Raw genomic sequence first — 20,752 nt, 5'->3', positions numbered from 1 at the left:
TCACTCTCATTCCTATACAGACACTGCACTAAGAGGTGCGAATTTTTTTTCCTCTATAATTCCTTCCATTTTCTTTCAACAGAAGACTTTTTTTTGCTTATTGGAAGCTAAAGCCTACTTTCCTTGTAGAAGCCTAATGCATTTAGCTTCACTGCTGATTTCTGAACCTGTGGGGGTTTTTTTTAAATTATTATTATTTTTCCCCCATTTAAATTCACTTCAGAGTTTTGTGTGTTGGTTTTTTCTCCTAGTTATGAATGTTTGTTTCCTCTAGCTGGAAGGGGATTTTGAAAGTTGAAAGAAAATAGGTGATCATCATGTTAGGAAAATTTGACTACATCTTAAACTAAAATAGCTGTAACTAACCAGTCTCTGAAAGGTGATTTAGATTTACACTTGAGCAAGGCTGGTGTTTTGAGATGGAAATTTTGGGGAGAAAAGGTGGCATATTAGTATGTAGTCCTTGTAATAATAACAATCTTCTTGGCAAAATTACAGCTTGGCGTAAAGAGAGAGGATTTCTATGGTTGAGCAAGTTTCAATTGTGATTATTTGTCTGCCTCAGCTACACTAACTGATAGTCTAACAGCATGGTTTCCTTTTTGAGGTAGATATACATGGAGTTGTTTATGAACTCAAATATTGCAGATGCATCCGGACTTTAGTAGCTACTTTCTGCCCTGCAAAATGTTTTTCATTAATGAAAATGGGAGGAAAGGACCATCATATATATATGTGTGTGTGTGTATTTATATTTATTATGTACACTTAAACCCTGTTTAGCTTTCAGGACAGCATCTTTGTCACCCAAATGTCCAACTTCCATTCTGCAAGGTAATCTGAAGTTGAGTGTCTGCAACCGACTGAATTTACTCTTGGGTAGGATGGTTGGTCCCTGTCCTGGCACAACTAGTCCTCAGCTTGGCTGTCATCTCTCCCATGTTGTTACTTACGTGAGAGCTTGTAATCAAGTTCTGTGTACTGTGCTTAAATTGGTTTTCCTCTTTTGATGTCTATCTTCACTTCCTTTTTCTTGGACAGTAGCTTAAGCAATGTCTATGTAAGTGAAGAGTAATACTAGCTGAAACCTGTTAAAACTTAACCACACCCACTGAGTCATGCTAAAGGATTTTCCCTGTCAGACTAATCTCAGAGATGTTTTGGGCTTTTTGGTAACAAAGGAAGTAGCTGTCCTCCACCCAACAAATAGGGGGGTTTGGAGGGAAGCAAAGAAGGAATACGACTTAAAATAACCAGCAGTGATGGTTTTTTTTGCACCTTTGCTCTGTCAGAATCTATTGAAACTTCCGTCTCCCTAAAAAGTGTGTATTCTCCTCTTTTGAGAAGGTGAATTAGTCTTTCACTGGTCTCCATCGTGTTGAGTTAGCAGATATCATGTTCTTCTTTCTCAGGCTGTTGGCAGAAGTAAGTGGCATGACTTTTCTTTTTTTAAGTGTAAACTGATGAAGGCCTTTTTCTTTGACACTTGCAGAAAAACAGGAACAGAAGAACTGAAGAGAACTTGCCAATGTCTGCCATCAGTGCCATAATATTTAATGTCTTATGGCATTTGCAGCACAGAAATATCTAGTATCACAAAACCCAATGCTTGGTGACTAATATGTGGTGCTCTGCTGGCTGGATATCAAAGTGGCTGTACGTGAGCAAGCAAATTTGACAGGGGTACACTTGGAGCAGTTATACTGTATGTTAATCCTTTTGTTTGGGACTAGTATTAAAAACTCCTGTTAGAAGTGAAGATTGCTGCTGTAATAACAGCTATAAACATATGGAAACATAGTAACCTTAGTTATATGTTCTGGCAAATCCTACATGGTCATTAATTGTCTGAATTTTTCCTCTACATCAAAATAGCTCCTGAGAAGTTCTGCTCTGCTGCAGTCCTTTTCCTACTGCACGTCTTGTAGTTCTTGTGGCTCTTTACTTGCCTTCTAGATCTCTATCTCTTGATCTTGTACTTTGAGTACATTGTAGTTTACAGGTGCTACATGCAGTGAAGATGTGAGTGGAATTTTGATTGCACTGAACCTAAACCGAAGTTATGTGCAGGGAATGGTTTATAATGCAAAGGGAGTAACCTTGCAGAGGTTTAAAATTATTACCATCACGAACTTTGTTGTCAAACTTAAGATACCTAGTCCTCAATTTACATGAAATACTTTTAAAATGCCAAAAAGACTCCTGCTTCCAATAAAAAAATAAACATAGAAGAAAAAATCAAAACAAGCAACGTATGGGAAATGCACTTCTGTATTTAGTCTTCTAAAAGTTTAAACCAGCAATGATGAAGGGTGGAAATAGTGTTAAAAATGATGGCAATTTCAACTTTGTCCTTCAATGGCTGCATTTTTGGGTGTGGGAAGTGGAGCTTGGCTAACCAGCTTGCTAACAGCCTGATCCATTGCTAGAGATGTGAAGTATCTGCTTTCCTGTTAGAAAGTGACCTCTGCTAGTAACTTCTAAGAATTGTTCTCAGCCTATTTAAAAAAAAAAAAAAAAAAACACCAACAACCCAGATATAGAAAATGCAATCATATGAAAGAATAAAAAATTAATTCATCTGAAGTGTCATACCTGTTGTTGGAAGAAGGTATGTATGTGATAAGAGGGTTTTTTTTCTTCAGAATCCATTTTCAGTTCCAACATGAATTTGTGATAAAAAGATGCAAATCTTCTGAGTTGCAGACTCTTGCAATCCTGTACCACCTGGTTAAGATTGTGTTGTGGGCACTGACATTCTTACTACTTTTATTCTTTACAGAAAGGAAGGCCAAGTTGAATATGCTGCTGGACTGCCTTAGCATGAGGGCAGCTGGTCTGATATAGCATATCAGTTGTAAGCCTGGGAAAAGAAAGAAATCTCTTAGTAAACAAGGCAAACTGGAACGTAGACAACACAAACATGTTTTAGAGTAGAAGCAAAATTCTTTGTGGGCCAAACTGAAAATTTTCTGGCACAAATTAAACACACAGAGGGGGGAAAAGGTTTCTTTTGTGTGAGTGCAAAATTTTGAGTCCAAGGTTAATGTAGTCTTTGAAGAGAGGAAGCTACTATATTCTTTTTTTTTTCGTTCCTTACAATGAATTTTTTTTCAGACCAAAAGCGGGTGGTGGTAGACCTAACTTTTTAAAACCCTGAGATCAGATTTGACAATATTTAGAAAATTCACATACCTGTTGTTTTTTTTTTCCTTTGAAATGGTTTATTCAGTGTTTCTGTGCTAATAGTTTTGGGTCCTGCTAAATAATTGGTTTTGGCAAACATATTGACTGGAGAAACACCCAATTCTAATCAAGGACACTTGCTTTTCACCTAAGGAAAATTACAGGTTTAAAACGTGAATGTATTTAGGTTTAAATAGACATGATTATGTATCTTCTGAAGCCTTTAGCACCAGAGCAGTCTGTAATGCTGTTCTACATTCTTAACTCCCTTGCTGTGTGTGTATGACACCACACATTACACGACTGGCCTTTAACATTTGTGCTGAATGTGTTCTTATATGATCTGCTATCAAATATAAAACACATACATAATCTTTTTTTTAATAAGTTCTTGTCTGAAAGAAAGCCTAAGTTGCCCTGACATATTTTCTTTTTGCCTGCTTGAGTGGTTTTTGACATAGTACATCTACTTCATACTTCTAAAATGAGCTGTTTCACAGATTAACCTTTCTTGGCTTTAGTGGCTTCTTCTATAAGTGAAGATATTTATCTGATGGCTTCTGTTCACGGCTGTGCCTGACAGTTTTGGTAAGTGCCCCGTCTGTCTTTTACCAACATTCAGAACCATTTGTTCACTGCTGATCAATAATTAACTCCTTATTTGCCCATGAAAGTTCTTTCACCCTGCACTAAACAAAGTATACGTGCTGGACCATTGTGCATCAGTTTTTGTGTCTGAATGAGAGAGAGGGATATCTATGTTAGGGCATTATTAGCAACCAATTCAATAACTGGTTTACAACTTTTTCTTCTCCGTAATAGCTCCCCCTCGGTCATAATAATACAATTGTTAAAACTGGTGGCAGCCATCGGGATATGGCCACCTGCTGGCATTTCTGATAGCATTTGCGATGAAGTAGAACCTACCTTATGGTGGGCCCTAATCTATAATTTGCAGAATGTTGTAAGTCACCACTTCACAGCTCTTTTTAAAGAGTTACCTGTTCTTGATTGTTCAGACTCAGCGTAGGCTGAGTGAAAAACTGGGAATCCCAGTTAGTTTTAAAGGTCAGCCTTAGAGCAGTACTGTGAGTACACTCTTGTAGTATGTTTCGACATATAACATAATAAGAATTGGGACTATAATTACTGAGTATCAGAACAGATGGTAATCTCCTCAGTCAGAAGATGCAGACCTGCTTTTAGTGTTTAAAAAGTATTGCTTATGGTTATCTTTAAATGCCAAATGAAAAAAAGCATGAAACTATCAGTACATCCAAAATATCATGCTTTGTTTTGGGGATAACATAATTCATTGTGCTGCAGAGATTGTTTTTCCAGCAGGGACTAGACCTGTGCTTCTCCATGCATGGCTTTTGCCCACAAGATCTTTTGGTGTTGCTGGTAGCCAAATGTAGATTACATTTGAACATGTTCTAAGCAATGAGGGTAAAATACAAAGTTTGCTGCATGTGCGGTTTTGTGAAGTAGAAGCAGCTCAGATCATGGCTATATGTATGAATAGACAATAAAGTTGTGTTGTCTTGGAGGCTTCAGCCTGAAAAATGTGTTCTCTAGTCACTTGACACATTACTAATAGTAACAGCTTGCAGGCAACCAATGCTAAATTAAAAAATGGTGTGTATGGATTAGACTTTTGCTATATCAGACAGAAGATATAGATATTAGAAATTAATGGTCAGATGAAAGGGAGCAAGGTCTTTAGATTATTAATAATGATTTTTCAGAACACTGAAACTTCCCAAAGGAGACAATCTGATGCGATAGCTTAAAGAAGAGAAAAAAAGAAACAAGCTAACAAAAAACAATCAACACAACAACCACCAAACAAAAACACACACATGCACGCGTGCGCGCACACACACACCAGAAAAAAATGCACCACCAACAAAAAAGCCAACCCAGATAATTCCGGGTGGCTCAGTCTTACATTGATCCTAAGGGGTGTGAGAAGAGGAGAAAATAAGGGAGTAGCCAATATTGAACTTTTTGTTCTCAAAGGATTAAAGAAGGGTAATACATGCTTATCAGTTCAGCTTAATGGAAACTATATCTGGTCTAATTTGATACACTTTAAAACTATCAGTATTATTAGCCACCCTTGTAAAAGTGATTTCATTGAGGTAATGTGTTTTTAATTCCTTTTACCATTTGATCGGTACTGCACAGTTCATTGGCTGAGAAGTTTGAGAAATACCACCCTCAAATTCATCAAAATGGATAAAAGAGAAGAAACTAATTGATATCGGCTTTGATTCCCAGCTCACAGTCACCAAGCGAGGAACTTTATGTAGGTATTCTGGGTATTAATTTTTAGCTTCTGCTATAGGGAAGAATTTAGTATTGGAAACCTACTGTGGAAAATCCAATTTCAAGCACTTAGTTAATTAAACAGAATTACAGGAAGACTTGTTTGAAGTGTATTTTAGTTTCATCTCCTCAGCCATTCACATATGAATACAAGAAGGTCTTCAAATCCCTGTATTGGAAGGAGCTTTAGGAACAGTGTTGTGAAGCCCAGTGGGTAGGGATTGGAGTCAAATATGAATCAGTTTCTGTTATGATAAAGATGCATGATACTTTGTGTGCTGCTGTATGGATGTTGAAGGCCTGGAGATAATACAACCGAATTTAAAAGTGAAGATGGTTTATGTTTAACAGAGTGTGCTGGGCACTTGAGCACCAGCTGCTTCACTCAGTTCTGGATCAAAGAAGGATTTGTCCATCTGCCCAGAGATTTCTTTTATAAAATCTAAAGTATAGGTATTTTCGCACCAACTATCAAACTCTTAAGCACCAGCATTGAAATAGATCTTGAGTCAGAGATGAGTTTGGGACCAGAGTAGAGAAGAGATATTATTTTTTTTGCTTAAAAACTATTGAAGTATTTCTCCAAGGATTATAGTGAGTTATTTAATCAAAACAATAATTAATTGGTAATGAAATACTATTGGACCGTGTTTACCTAAGATTTTCTCTTCAATACCAATGCATGCATTCTGGTCCATCTTAATTGTTGTTGGATTCTGTTTTCAGTCCTGTTCATACATAATGTATGTGTCAAAGCATCTCGTGGGAACAAATGGTTAACTCCATGTGGATGCAGCAGGAGGTAATTTAAGTTCAATTTGGTGCCTTGAAACTATTCCTTGATGTCTGTAGTCTTATGCTGTCCAAGTGATCATGATTGTTTTCAGGTTTAGGCACCAAACTATTCTGAAGTTTGGTAGGGAGCATTTAGCTATTGGCTGTCTTAGGTTTTTTCCAACCATCTTCCTGTCTCTTTTGAGGCCACGTGGTACCATATGGTTTGGACAGAATTAACCAAGCTGCTGTTGAACAGTGTATCAAACCTAAATTGATCAGGTTTTCTTTTGAAGTAATCTGAGGAAATATTGTCCTTATTTCTGTCTGGATCTGGGACAGAAATATTTTGATTTGGGTTTTAGGTAATTTTTTCCTTGAAAACAGTTGTTGTGATCTTCTGTCCATGAGAAAAATAGGTAGGGATTTTTCTTTTTCCAGTAACCCCAGTGTGGGAGACACACTCAACAATTTTCTTGTTGTTTTGACAAACTTAGCACTGGCAAAAGCAAGGAATCATGTTTGGTGATATAGTCAGTTAGTTATTATCTTATCAAAAGGTGTTTTCCTAATCTTTTTTTTTTTTTTTTTAAGATAAATGTTAACAGATCCTAATCAAGATGAAAATAGAAACATTCTGACTATGGGCAAGTCTTAACAGACTGACCTGTTAGCTACCACTGAGAAGCCCGTTTGTTATCTATTAGCTGAGATACTTGAGAGTGTATTGGGAACCAAACTGAAGTTGACAACAGGTCTGGAAAGGGCACTGACTTACTGTTCTGAGTATGCAATATATGGTGATCTGAACTAGATTTAGTTCTGCATCCAGTTTTAGTCCCCACACCTAATCCCTCAGCATTTTGCTTTCTAAGTGGAAATTATTTCATAGGATATGTAGATCTAACTGGGAAATTTCCATCAGTGCCAGCTGTGTGCTGGGTTTCTGTTTTCTGGGAAGACAAAAAACATGCCCCCCTTCTTCCTAACCATGCAAGTCAAACATCCTGTAGTTGTAAGTAATCTAAGTAATTGTTTTCTGCTTCTGGTGTCCTGCTGCTTCAGTACACAATGACCCAACCACAGTCTGTAGTGGGGCTCAAGCTGCTTCTCGGTGCTTGTCACTCACTGAAGGTGGTGTGGAGGAGGGGAAGGAAGGTAGTTTAAACAGTTTTTTATCTCTATTGGATCCCTGTCAGTAAGGGGAGGGGGAGGTGAAGAGCAATGACCTGAGCATAGCAAATGTTTTTACCCTCTTGCATCACAATTATTTCATTTCTGAGGGGAAGTTAGAAGCAGCAACAGCAATAAAAGCAGCAGTTTCTGCCTCGTCTTCCAGAGCTGCACCAACAGGCATCTGTACCATGACACTCCACTGCATGCATCTTTTTCTCTTGCTTCTGCTTGGTTCATGGTGGCCAGACTCGGAGAAGCATGTGGTGGGAGCTGTGAAGGTCAGGGAGCACTATATAGCTGCTCAGATCACTAGCTGGACCTACAAACCGGACCCTGAGGAAAAGTCCAGGTAACAAAGAGCAGGATAAGAAGCATGAAACTAGTCCTATCTTATGACTGAGTGTTTTATGCCTCCCATCTCCTGTGGAATTTTAGAGCCCAGGAGGACTTCAGAGCCTGATCTGTTGACTTCAGAGGAACTTGTGTGACTTTAAACAGCTTGATCTGAAGTGGAGCCTGAGAAGTATTCAAAGCTTTTTATTTACTTCATTATTGGATAGAATTGTTTTTGTGCTTTCAGAGCACTCTTGTTAATATGTTCCAGGGCTTGCTTTTATTATATTCTATGTAGCTGATGTTTGTTTTTTAATTTTATTATTTAAGGTATCTAGATTTTGAGCAATGTTAAGTTGAGCCGTGGTTTGGTAAGATTTCGAAAACTTTCAGACTTTAGAATTTGCTGAAGGGATAAAGATGTTCCAATTCGGACACTATCACTTTCACTTAAATTAGAGCCTGATGAACTTTGGAACTAGCTATGTTGTTTCTGAGTTGTTCAGTAGTTTTTGTGAAATGTCCATCCTGAGTTCTACTGAGTAAAGGCTGTAGGATCAAGCATTGCAATACTTCAAGTGAAAATGCTAAATTTGTGCTTCTTTTTAGATAGCATTGCAGGATGGTCAGCCTACATGTGTACAGCAATCAAGCATATAAAATATCTTATTTGTATTTCCACTATTATCCTTAGCATTGCACTTGGAGTGTTTATAATCCTACAGATGACAAAACTTGGATGTTATGTAGAATTCTGTTTAAATTAGGCTTTGTTCCTATGCTATGTTTGCTATAGTCACTGTACGCAGATTTTATTTGTTTGTGGAGTGAAACGGTACAAATTACTTGTTCTCCTACATTTAAGGGTGTATTTAGATATTACTGCAGTTTTTTATATTGGTGGATGGCTTGTTTTCTTTATCTTTGTTTAGTTTGTGATGGGTTTTTGTTTTTTGTTTTTGTTGTTGTTTTGTGGTTTTTTTTAAATACGTATTGCATTTTTGGATTATATGGAAATGACATTTCTAGTTCAAATTTAGATTTATTTTTTTTTTCTAACTATTTTTTCAAGACTTAATTCAAACCAAGTTTCTGTGATTTCTCAAGCTCACCTTGGAAGTTGGCATAAGCATAATGTCAGACTGTCAAGACAGAAGAAAACAGGGTTTAAATGTAGGAATATGAAGCCAAACACCATTTAAGTATTGACCTGGGCATGTGAATTTAGTAGTTAGAACTTCATTCTCATCTGCAACAGATGCATCAATATAATAATCAGCTCCTGTTTCGTTAAATGTCACATTGCTGATAGGTAGCATTCATGCAGTAGAGACAGGCAGCCTCAGACCACGGCTGAAGTACTCTGTGATTAGGTAGGAGTTTTTCACATGCAGTGCCTGTTGAGATACCTTGCATGAGTATTTACAACAAGTCACATCCTGAATGGGTCTTATGAGCTTTGTAGAGCTTACACAAATTTAACCAAAAAACAAACAAACAAATATGGAGATACTCACTAAAGAACTACTAATGGCTTGGATCCCAAAGGCATTTGGGTATCTAACTTTCTCTGATTTCAATAGAAATGAACATATAAATATGGTGTGAGAATCTGGTACTCTGCTGCTTTTGGTTCTAAATAAGACAGGCTGAGAAGAAAATGGGTTCTTCTTGAACTATTTCCTTAATTTTCCTGTCATACAGGTTATAAAATGAGACTTAACTTCTCAGAGCATCAGCCAACTTAATAGAGATTTCTTAGTTACATGTACAAGTGATATTTATAAGATACTTCAAAGCAAAGTGAAAATGTATTATGTGTGCATGCAGCATTGCTGCTGCTGTTCCCAAAAGTTAAAGTAAACCTATTTGCATAGTCTTGAGATTTCTGAGGTGTTAGTAAGCTGTGTGTTTTGTTCCTTGTACCTATACAATTGGTGTTGAGAAATTTCCTATTCCACCCCATAGGCTTATGTGCATATTCTGTTGAAGGGCAGCACTTGTCAATGTAGGTTGTGGATCGGGTCCTTCTCCTTAAAGAGTGAAACAAAATTTCAGGGGTCACTTTAAAGAGAATGGAATTGAAACATATACTGCTTTTACCTGACTCTGTGTCCTAGAGGGGTTTACACAAGATTTCTACAAAAAGAGATCTCCCCCTTACGGTCCCTGGATGTCACTGAAGCAAGCTCACTGTGTTCTGTCTGCCCAGCCTCTCCATGCACAAGCAGCCCATCAGCTCCCCACTGCCAAAGGGGTCTCAAAGGGCTTTACAAACAAAGCAAGTGGAGTTACTGTTGGATCTAGTCACCATACCTACTAAGAAATCAACTGATAAATGTGAAACTCAATACAGGCTGTTCTCCCTCTTTCCTTCTTCTCATCATGATTGACATTGCAGGATGCTGTGTGCTGGTTTCCTTCTGCTTGCCTAAGTATTTTCTAAGAAAACGTTGGTCTACTGCATGCATGATTCTATTTACATAACAAGGCTAAAGACATTTGCAGCGTTTCTCAGAAAGCAATTTTCTGACTTGCTGTGAGCTCCTCTGTTGTTGTCAGGGGGGAGTTTTGTGCTTGTCTCCAAGGTCATTGCTACTACAGGAGTTTGCTTTTAATGCTGTTGCAGAATCCTTCTGATGAGTCTTATTAAAGTTCAAGCATGAGGTAGAGTAAGGAGAAATTAATGTTTCTTTCACAGTATTTTGTCAGATGCTTTCTAAGTAAGCATGATCAGGACATTTTCTTCTGTCTTAAACGGAGAAAACAAAGACACATTCATTGCAGAATAATAAGGACCTATAGAAACCACCAGCAAAATCAGGGGTAAACTGTGCTATGTACTGTAATTGAATGTCTAATATGAAGTGGCATAGCTCAAGAACATCATAGATTCAACAGGGAGAGGGGAAGACAGTAAGAAGAGTTTGCCTATGCACCCTGCCTTTGGCAAAATGTGCAAGTGATTTAATGTAATTCCAGAATTCATTTTCTGAGATATCTGTTAAACAGCAGTGGCATCTCTGGGCATCTTGGTCTTTTTAATTTTTTTCAACTCTTTTGGTTTCAGATTGGAACATTCAGATCCTGTGTTTAAGAAAATTTCTTACAGAGAATATGAAGTGGATTTTAAAAAAGAAAAGCCAGCCAATAAATTTGCAGGTAAACAGGGAAGAAATATTCTGAGTATTTTTGCTTGTAGTAAAGCCAATAACAAGCTAAACAAGCTTTTATTTTTGTGTTGATTGTTTTGCACATAAACCAAATAGGCACAGGGGGTGAGGTCTCTACAGTGCACTGGACTTTCAAAGGCCATAGAGAAGCTGGATTTTCAGAGCCTGGGGCTCAGTGCTACCTGCAAATTAATTGCATGGTACAAAGTTGTTTGCTTTGTTTTCAGCATCTGATGAGATTTCCCATGTGCATTTAGACTTGTACAGCACAGTCACAGTGATGACACTATACATTCAACATGGAAGGAAACTTAAGTTCTAAGACTGTTTCTGATAGATCAGGGGAAAAGAAAAGCTATGAGGCTGTGTAGTAAAGATATTCCCTTGCCTCTGCATCTCTTAGTGCTTGAAGATGCTTTAAATAGATTGAGACAAGTTCTTGTACTTATGCCATACATAGGTATGATACTTGTGTTCTGATACTTACTCAAAGTACTTTAAGGTCTTCCTGCACTTCATATAAATAAGTAATTTAAGAGGTTAGCTGTTCAGACATTCGTATTTAGATTTCAAAGTAAACGTACATGAGATTTGTGATATAAAATTCTTACAAGCTTCCCTGAAAGGTCTAGTCTATTATTTGATTATTCCAATTTTATTTATTCTCCTGTGGCTTTTTTTAAACTACTTCTTTCTCTTTGGAGAAATAAATTTATGAAATGGTTTACACGGAAAGAGAGGCCAAAGGTTGTCTTAGCAGGCTTCTTCTGTTGCTTATTTTTGCAACATGAAGAATAGACACAAGCCCCTCTTGAAACTGTACCTCAAAAAATTTGCAATGTGGAACTGATTATTTCTGTAGATTACATGTTGGAATCAAGAGATCTTTTTGTTCTTTGCTTAAACTATGAAAGGTCTGCCTTCTGAAAACTGTTTAATTGTATATAAAGGATCCCTAGAAACTTCCAGTGAACCTCAACATGAATCTTTTAATAAACTTTCTACATCTCAGAAATACTTTTTTCCCCAAAATCTGCCATTTTCCTGTGATTAAGTGCTAGTTTCCAAACATGAAATTTATAACATTTCTGACTATAATCTGCAGTTTTTCAATACCATTGTGCTTTTTTGTGGATAAATCTTCATTGCAGTGGTACTATATTTTCTGTCTTCAGAAATTTTGCAACTTGAACTTTAAGAGAGCTCACATTCCCTAATATGGGGAGAGTTCTCTTTGTTTCAATAAACATAATGTTTTGCTCACATTTTCCTCTTTGTCTTGAATAACTACAGGACTTCTGGGACCAACTCTGCGTGCTGAAGTAGGAGATACTTTAATAGTTCACCTTAAGAATATGGCTGACAAACCGGTCAGTATTCATCCCCAAGGCATAGTTTATACCAAAAGTGCAGAAGGTAAATACTATAAAAACCTCCATGTTTTGTTTGTTTACTTGTAGACTACTGCATGAAATATAGAGGAGCCCAGACTGATGTTTGAACATATGTGTGTCACAAATATCTGTTGATCCTGGACTAAAACTTCACACCCATAGTTAGCTCCTTTCTTGTTCATCAGTGTCAGACTAGGAACATGAGTGCCGTCTGATATTGCGCAGTCTCCTGACCAGCTATCTGGGTGCTAATACTGTTTCACAGAATCACAGAATAGTTGAGTTTGGAAGGGATCTCTGGAGATCATCTAGTTCAACCCACCCGCTAAAGCAGCTTCACCCAGAGCAGATTGCACAGGAATGAGCCCAGGCAGGCCTTGAATGTCTCCAGAGAAGGAGACTCCACAACCTCTCTGGGCAGCCTGTTCCAGTGCTCTGGCACCCTCAAAGTAAAGAAGTTTCTCCTCATATTTAGATGGAACCTCCTGTGCTTCAGTATGTGCCCATTGCCCCTCATCCTATCGTTGGGCACCACTGAAAAGAGTCCGGTCCCATCCTCTTGACATCCACCCTTGAGATGTTTATAAACAGCCTTATTTCAGCCTTCTCCAGGCTGAACAGACCCAGCTCTGTCAGTCTTTTCTCATAAGAAGGATGCTCCAGACCCCTAATTATCTTTGTAGGATCTCTTGGACTCTCTCCAGTAATTCCTTGTCCTTCTTAGACTGAGGAGCCCAGAACTGGATGCAGTACTCAGATGCGGCCTCACCAGGGCAGAGTAGAGGGGGAGGGAGGACCTTAACTTACTGGTGACCTCCTGGTCACAGTTTTCCTAATGCACCCCGGGATACTGTTGACCTTCATGGCCACAAGGGCACATTGCTGGCTCAAGGTCAGGACATGTAAATTCTTAAATACAAGTACAGGTTTTGGAACCCTTATTGAAACTAGCAGAAAGACATTATAAGATGTGTCCAAATTGACACTTAAGTGTCTGCACTAGCACAGAGTGAGTTTGGGTTGTTACTTGTGCTGCTTGAATTACCCTGCCCTGGGTGCTGAGCCAGAGCTCCAACCTGCAGTTTACAGATTTATTCAAGGCATTATTGGTTGTGTGGGTACAAAAGGAGTTTTGCAACCCCATCACATGGAGTTAGACAGAACATGTTATTGGAAGAGATAGACAATTCAGACTGTCTTACAAATGTGCATCTTGCACCTAGGATTTCGATTCTCTGGCTCCCCTTTGTCATATTACAGATTTCTTGGATATGGTAGGCATAGATATGGGCCTTTACTGCCATCTGGGTATGCAGTGCACAAAAGGTCTAAGGCAGCAAGGCAATGCTAACCTGCACTACAGCTTTGACAGACAATTAGAAAGTTCACGAATTAGGTAGTATTCCTCCACAGAGTATCAGTGAGCAGAGGCTGAGGCTACGTGCCTTCCTAACCCTAGTCAGGCTGATGAAGAGCCCCACCTTTTGGCAGTGGTGACAGTCCTAGGAAATTTTTAATCTGTAAGGAACAGGACAGTGGAATAACGGATCTCCCCTGCGCTACTGTCTTCAATGGGAGTAGAATCATGAGTTATGTCTTTAAAGATTAAATACCAAATAGGCAAGAAACAAACTAAGCTTTTGGAGTTGATTGTAGGAGAACATTCCACATGCTTTAATTACTCTTTGTCTTCATGCCGCCCTACTAACTTTTCTTGGCAGGCTGCCTGTATGATGACAGAACATCATCTGTAGAAAAACGAGACGATGCTGTACTTCCAGGCCAGGTCTACACTTATGTTTGGGATATAACAGAAGAAGTTGGTCCGAGAGAAGCTGACCTGCCCTGTCTTACTTATGCATACTATTCTCATGAGAACATGGCAATGGATTTTAACTCTGGTCTGATTGGAGCACTGCTTATCTGTAAGAAAGGTAAAGAAATGTTTAATACTACTATAAGGTAATACAGTTTCATTTTTAAATAAAGCTAAGGTTGTGTGATAATGAGGGAAGATATATTCTTTTCCTTTTCACAACTTTGTATGCAGTGTAAGGTAAATTATTTTCATCAGCTTTCTTTTAGATGTCAGTGTTTTTTAAACGCCAGCTTTTATGCAGATCCATCTTATAATTATAGGATGGACAGAGTGCTATTAATTACCTTTGCCTATATTGGTTGCATTTGCAGTTGCTTAACTGCTAAATATATAACCTCAAATTTCCTGACTTAGAATAAATAGGTTTTAAAGCTTCATTCATAATGGTTCGTCCATTCCAAAGAGGACAGGAAATAACAATTATTTTACTTGTGGCTTTTAAAGGCTGTCTGATCAAGAGGCTGTAGCACTCTTCTGTAACAAGGATTTGAAATAGCAGAGCAGTGTGTCTTATGCTAGTCATCTGAAAATATGGCCAAATTTGAACAGATTATAAGTGTTTGGAAATTGCTTTCCATGTGATTGAGGACTTGAGATTTTAGCAGTTTGAGTCATTGACTTCCACCTCCATTAATATAAACTGTTGTCTTGTAGGACTTGTAAACAACATGCCACTGATTTAAGGGAAGTTTAAAAAAACAAACCACTGTAGAAGCTACTTAAACTTCTTGCTGATCCCTTAAATCCTGAATTTTTCAAAGTTATATATCCTTCTTTTAGTGAAAGGTCTGTGTGTTACTTAGCTTGATCATCTTGCCTGGCAGTTTGGGTCAAAGATTTTATATAGATTGCAGACTGCATGGACTTGGACCTTGAAACTTTCGTGAAAGTAAACATAAAACTGGTTCAGTGCGGGTTGTACAAGGGCACTCTTTTCACTGACAGACATCTGTTTAATTCCAGAGCACATTTGCTCATGTCACCCCAAAGGAGCAGCATTAGTATAAATTATGTTCCTCTTAAAGTTTTTTGCGAATTAGTACTTTTAGTATTATCTAGGACTTGTTATTTTCCTGGTTTTCTTGAGTTTTCTTTCTCTGTGTTCATGTGTATGTGCGCGTTTTATGGCACACTGGTGGAGTTATTCTGGACAAATGCTTTGGAATTACTTGATTTTCTTCCTTCTTAGGTTTCTTAGATTCATGCATGTATTGTTGCCTCAGTTGCGTATGAGTTGGAGATGAATTGGTTTGAGCGCTACCTTCAAGACAATTTGAGCATGTTTCTAGCTAGAGGAAAGACAAATGGCTAACTGATCACATTTTTAAGGTTTTTGGACAAGGTTTCTTTGACTGGGTGATGCACAAGTAGGATGGAAGTCAGATGAGATACTGTAGATGTGCAAAATGCCAGTGTACTTGGTCTGTCTGGTACAGAGTGAAGTTTCTTCACAGCAGCTCATATGGTGCTGCGTTTTGGATTTCTGGCTAAATAGCATTGATAATACACCCACATTTTAGATATTGCTGAACAGCTTCAAGGCTTTCTCTTTTTACCACTCTGACCTCCCCAGCAAGTAGGCTGGGAGGGCACACAGGTGGATGGCTGAACTGAATTGGCCAAAGGGATATTCCCTGCGATGTAACATCATTCTCAGCAATTAAAACTGGTGGTAGAGGAAGAAGAAACAGCAGGAATATTGGGGCGGCTTCCAAGGTTCTTGAGAGACTGGCTGAGCATCAGTCTGCTTGTGGGAGGTGCTGAGTGACTTCATTTTGTTTGTTTTCTCCCCTCTTCCCTTCACCTATTGAATGATCTTTGTTAACCCACAAGTTTTCTCACTTTTGTTCTTACTGTTTCTCTCCGCTGTCCTGCTGGGGGAAGGGAAACACTGAAGTGGCCATGTGGGTGCTTGGCTGTTGGCTGGGGTCAACCTGCCACAGTTTGAGACATTAAGAGCAGCACAGGTGGTATAACCTGGGAAGGTCGTAAAAAACAGACCTTAGAGTTAAAGCACTGACCGAATGTTCTTTGTGTGACGATCAGATTAATTCCTTTGTTGATCTAGGCCTTCTTTTTGTGCAGGAAAATAGGACTTTGTGGCCTCTCATAAATAGAAAGGATTACATTAACTGTTTCCACTGCCAGTGTCTCCTCCTAAGTAGAATAATCAGCAAGCTCCCAAATTTTTAGTTAATGCAGTCCAGAGGGATGTCTGTTTTAGTCCTGGATTATGTATTGAAAGTAGCAAATGGAAGTTTTTAATGTGAGCAATCTTCGGAAAGAATCAGTAGAATTGCACTAGTTCTGTGTGACATGTCAAGAATGAATTCTACTTGTTGATTAGAAATGTCACCTGTATCACAAACTCAACTAGACGGTTTCTTATAACTGATCTAATTGAGCAGTATTTGTCAAAGTCTTTTCTATGTAAAGGTTCTTTGAGTGGTTGGTTTCACGCATATTAAAGGAGCTGACCTCAGTGTAGTGCTTGAAAAGGCAGCATTCATGGTGCAGGTGGCTCCACCATCATTCTTCCCCTTGTCTTGCAGTCTCAAAAGAGGCCAGTGCTGATTTTGGACAGAAGACTGCTTGGTGCTCCCATTCATTAGAGAAATCCTTACAACACTCTGCCAGAATTGTCTGAGACAATTCATTGCATGTTTTTTAATCTTCTCTGGGATATTACAGACTTCTGATTTTATGGTTACTCAACCCAAAAGTACTTTCAGAAATAAAACAACTTTATGAGCATTTTTAAGTTCTTGTTTTGGTCAGGCTCAGCCAGTACATGCTAACAGGTGAATCAAGCTCATATTAATGTCACTACATTGGTGTGAAATCTGCTTTACTTCTGCTTCAAGTTAACACCTGTTGTTTCTTCTTCGCAGGAAGCCTAAATGAGGATGGGTCACAGAAACTGTTCAACAAGGAGTATGTACTGATGTTTGGTGTGTTTGATGAAAACAAGAGTTGGCAAAGATCAGCATCACTCAAGTACACAATTAATGGCTATACTGATGGAACATTACCAGGTACTATTCAGGCTTATGTGAAATTAAATTGATGTTGATGAAGACTAAATATTACCTTTGCTTTTTATGCAAGAGAGTAGGGATGTGAAAGAATGGGATATAGCCTTTTTTTACAACATGCCGGTGTGCATCCAAATTCCAGAATAGGATCTGTGCTGCTGGAAGGAAGTCATGCCATATTGCTGAAAACAAGTTTACATCTAAGAAGAGTTCTGCTCTAAGAACAGGATTACTAACTTAAAAAATATGTTCCTCCTTTTTTTACTCAGCTGATGGGGACAGAGTGATGTGATTACATGAACTGCTGGTTTTACAGCATATAGAACATCACGGAAGTGGAAAGTCAGTTACCATTAAATTAGACAAGTGGGAAGACTAGGAAGGTGGTAATGGGGCTGTTCTGTTGCTAGCGTTTTCCCCGTGTTTCTCGAAGGAACTACTTTCATATCTCTGTCCAGTCCATTGAGTAAATACAAAAAATTGCCTTAGGTGGAATTTTTTAAACATACATTGGATAATTACTTTGACTAGATATAAACTTATGCTTTAGCTTGGATCCTTGCCATTTCCCCTCCATTCTCGCTGCCCCAAGCAAGGACAAATCAGCTTTCAAAAGAGGCTACTGGTTTTCTTCCATCTTCTCTAGCTCACTATAAGTCAGGTTGTCACTTGCATGTAAGATTTTTGTATCTGTTCCATTTACAAGCTCTGAAACTGCCTCTTGTTGCAAACACTGATCACAGGAGTTAGAAGTTTTTTGACATTTTGAGCGAAGATCCACTTCAGGCCTAATGTGCTCAGGGAACTTGCATGATTTGCCTGTATTCTGAACCCTACTTCCATTTCTCTTTCAGATTTAGAGGCTTGTGCATATGACAACATTAGCTGGCATTTGATAGGAATGAGTTCCGAGCCAGAAATTTTCTCCATCCATATCAATGGCCAGTCCATGGAGCAAAGACGTCGCCGAATTTCTACTGTTAACCTAGTGGGAGGAGCGTCAACCACAGTAAACATGACAGTGAGTCAGGAAGGAAGGTGGCTGATATCTTCTCTTGTCCAAAAGCACCTGCAAGGCAAGGAAACATCTATTCCTTAGGCACCTGTAGAGTTGTCCCGTATGGCTTCTACTGTTTTGCAATGGTACAGTTACTGTGTTTCAGATGGTTTCTTAGTGAAATGACAATCGCTGGAGAACAGGGCATTCTGCTGGAAGGAGAACTAAAAGATGTTCTTATCTGTAGCTTTACTGCTGTGTGCAGATCACAGAGCAACAGTGAATGAGTACTGCAACATCTAAGTTTCTGTGCGCTGTTCACAAAAGCACTATTATAAAATGATTGAGGAACCACCTGTTTCCTGAGAAACAGGGCACTTTCAGCTAAGGGTTGCTCTGAAAATATTTGCTGTTAATAATTTGAAAGTGGGTATCTCCCTCTCTCAGAAGTGATCAAAATACTGTTTTAAAGAACGAGAGAAATGTCTCACAAGAGTTGGAAGACACATTTTAAAGCCAGACAAGCAAAAAAAATAGGAGAGAAAAAGAAAGTTTCTATCTATTCAGCTGGTATTTTCAGAGAGGGCTAATTGAGAGAGCTTCTGTATTCCATTTGATTAATACAGGCTCCTTGGAAGGCTCCAGCCCACATATAGTCTACATAGATGCAGCCTTTTCAAGCTTGAAAAGATGGCAATCAGATGAAAAAATATCTGCTGCCAGCCTTAGCTGAGAAATGCAGTTGAAGTGGTAAGGGTTCATAGAATGGAAAATCACTGTGGAACTGTTTCTTCTCAATTAGCTGGAATGCACGGTTACCTCACTGTAAGAGACTGTGGGGACAAAGAAGTGAAGAAGAGTCGTCTCTCCTTTAAAGAACGTCTTATGGTCAAAAGCTGGGAATATTTCATTGCTGCAGAAGAAGTTACTTGGGATTATGCCCCAAGTATTCCAGCCAGCCTTGATAGGTAAAATAATATGTTGACAACGTAATATGGAATATTAATAGGAAATAACAGAATAATTCAGGTTGGAGCAGACCTGTTGGGATCCATTGACAAAGTTGGATCCAGCTGCACAGGACCTTATCCAGCTGAATTTTCATTGTCTTTAAGGATTGGGACTCCTCAACTTCTCTGGGCACCTTTGCAACCTCACAGTGAAAAAGTTTTTCCTTATAGCTCATCAGACTTTCTCATATTGCACCTTGTGTCCATTGTGTCTCATCTCTTCTCTATGCAACTCTAAGAAGAATCTGATTCGGTTTTCTCTATAATCTCCCATTTAATAGTTGAAAATAAAAGTAAGTTAATCACTTAGCTGTGTCTTCACACAACTGAATAAACTAAGATTTTGCCTTCTATGTCATGTTCTATGTCATGTGCTCTAGTTCCCTAATCACGGTGGTGGCCCTCCATGGGACTTTCACCGGTGTGACAAGAACGTTCTTTACTGAGGACCTCAAAAGTGGACCCCCTCTTCTGCCTCTAACAGGGAGCCCAAAATATGAAGATAACTTAGGAAATGCCCTAAGTAGCATACAAGCCTATTTTCTAAATTACTTTTCAACATGAATTCTGCTGAAATAAACAATCCTTGAGAGGGAGGAAATATTTCTGGAGAATAAAAGTTTTTAAAAGTCTAGTGCAATAAAGTGTTTAGGGACTAGGAGAAAGAGATGTCTCTGTAAATGACCTTTGCATGTACCAATGTAGAGGTAGTAAAGGTCATGATAAGTAAGCATACTGGGCTATTTTGGTCAATTTTAGGTAAATAGAAGGAGTTATGTAACACATGTGAGGTCATAGTACTCAATGCTGCCAATGCACTGTAAGGTTAAATTTGCAATCTGTCAGTTCCCCACTGCTAGAGTACTGATGCCTTCACAAGCTGATGTTCGTAAGAAACTAAGGATTTAAGCAAAACAAGTCTTTACCTTAAATGAGGTTATATTTTCATATACCTCCTTATAATGTAGTGTTCACATAACTCTAAGTATTCCTCCTTCTTCGGCATGATTTGCTTCCCTTCTTATTTGCTCTTGGACTGCATGGAGCAAACTTTTCTGTTTTTCTCTACTAGTTACGTGGCGTTACTTAACTGCCTCAGTGCTCTGATTTTTCCTTCTCTGTTCAAAATTAGAGAGTTTATCCCTGTTCAGTAACCCTTTTTGAAATGCAAGTGACCGGGACAAACATGTTCCGCTGTGTTACTTCCCCATATTTATCGTAGTTTAGTTCTCAGCATTAACACTTCTAATGTTTTTAAACCTGAGTGTTCCACTGCTTATTATATGGTGCTTGACTGGGATTAAGAATATCTATTTCTGTGTCTCCTATAGTCTTTGCTACTGTAAGCAAATGGATTTTCTGTGCTCAACTATGCCATTGTAAAAGGGCAAGAGGAATTTCAACTGTCTTATCTTGAAAATATAACTGCTACTTCAGTTTGTATCTTTCTTACATATAGAACCT

General features: G+C 38.5%; 1 protein-coding gene across 2 annotated transcripts in view; it reads left to right on the top strand.

The window, feature by feature from the left end:
• The first annotated feature begins 5,408 nt into the window (after window positions 1-5,408).
• The window catches only part of F5 (coagulation factor V), a 36,987-nt gene continuing 21,643 nt past the window's right edge, over window positions 5,409-20,752 (top strand). The window contains exons 1-7 of one of the 2 annotated variants that reach the window (XM_065049931.1): window positions 5,409-5,497; window positions 10,871-10,962; window positions 12,267-12,389; window positions 14,089-14,301; window positions 17,138-17,281; window positions 18,136-18,357; window positions 19,081-19,246. In XM_065049931.1, coding sequence (XP_064906003.1) covers window positions 12,329-12,389; window positions 14,089-14,301; window positions 17,138-17,281; window positions 18,136-18,357; window positions 19,081-19,246 — 806 coding nt within the window. In that variant the 5' untranslated portion in view covers window positions 5,409-5,497; window positions 10,871-10,962; window positions 12,267-12,328. Of the gene's footprint in view, window positions 5,498-7,556; window positions 7,817-10,870; window positions 10,963-12,266; window positions 12,390-14,088; window positions 14,302-17,137; window positions 17,282-18,135; window positions 18,358-19,080; window positions 19,247-20,752 lie in introns of those variants that run through there. The other variant, XM_065049930.1, reaches the window with a different exon arrangement.

This window comes from Columba livia, chromosome 1, assembly GCF_036013475.1.
Source record: "Columba livia isolate bColLiv1 breed racing homer chromosome 1, bColLiv1.pat.W.v2, whole genome shotgun sequence".
NCBI lineage: Eukaryota > Metazoa > Chordata > Aves > Columbiformes > Columbidae > Columba > Columba livia.
This window is presented reverse-complemented; position numbering and strand designations above follow the sequence as displayed.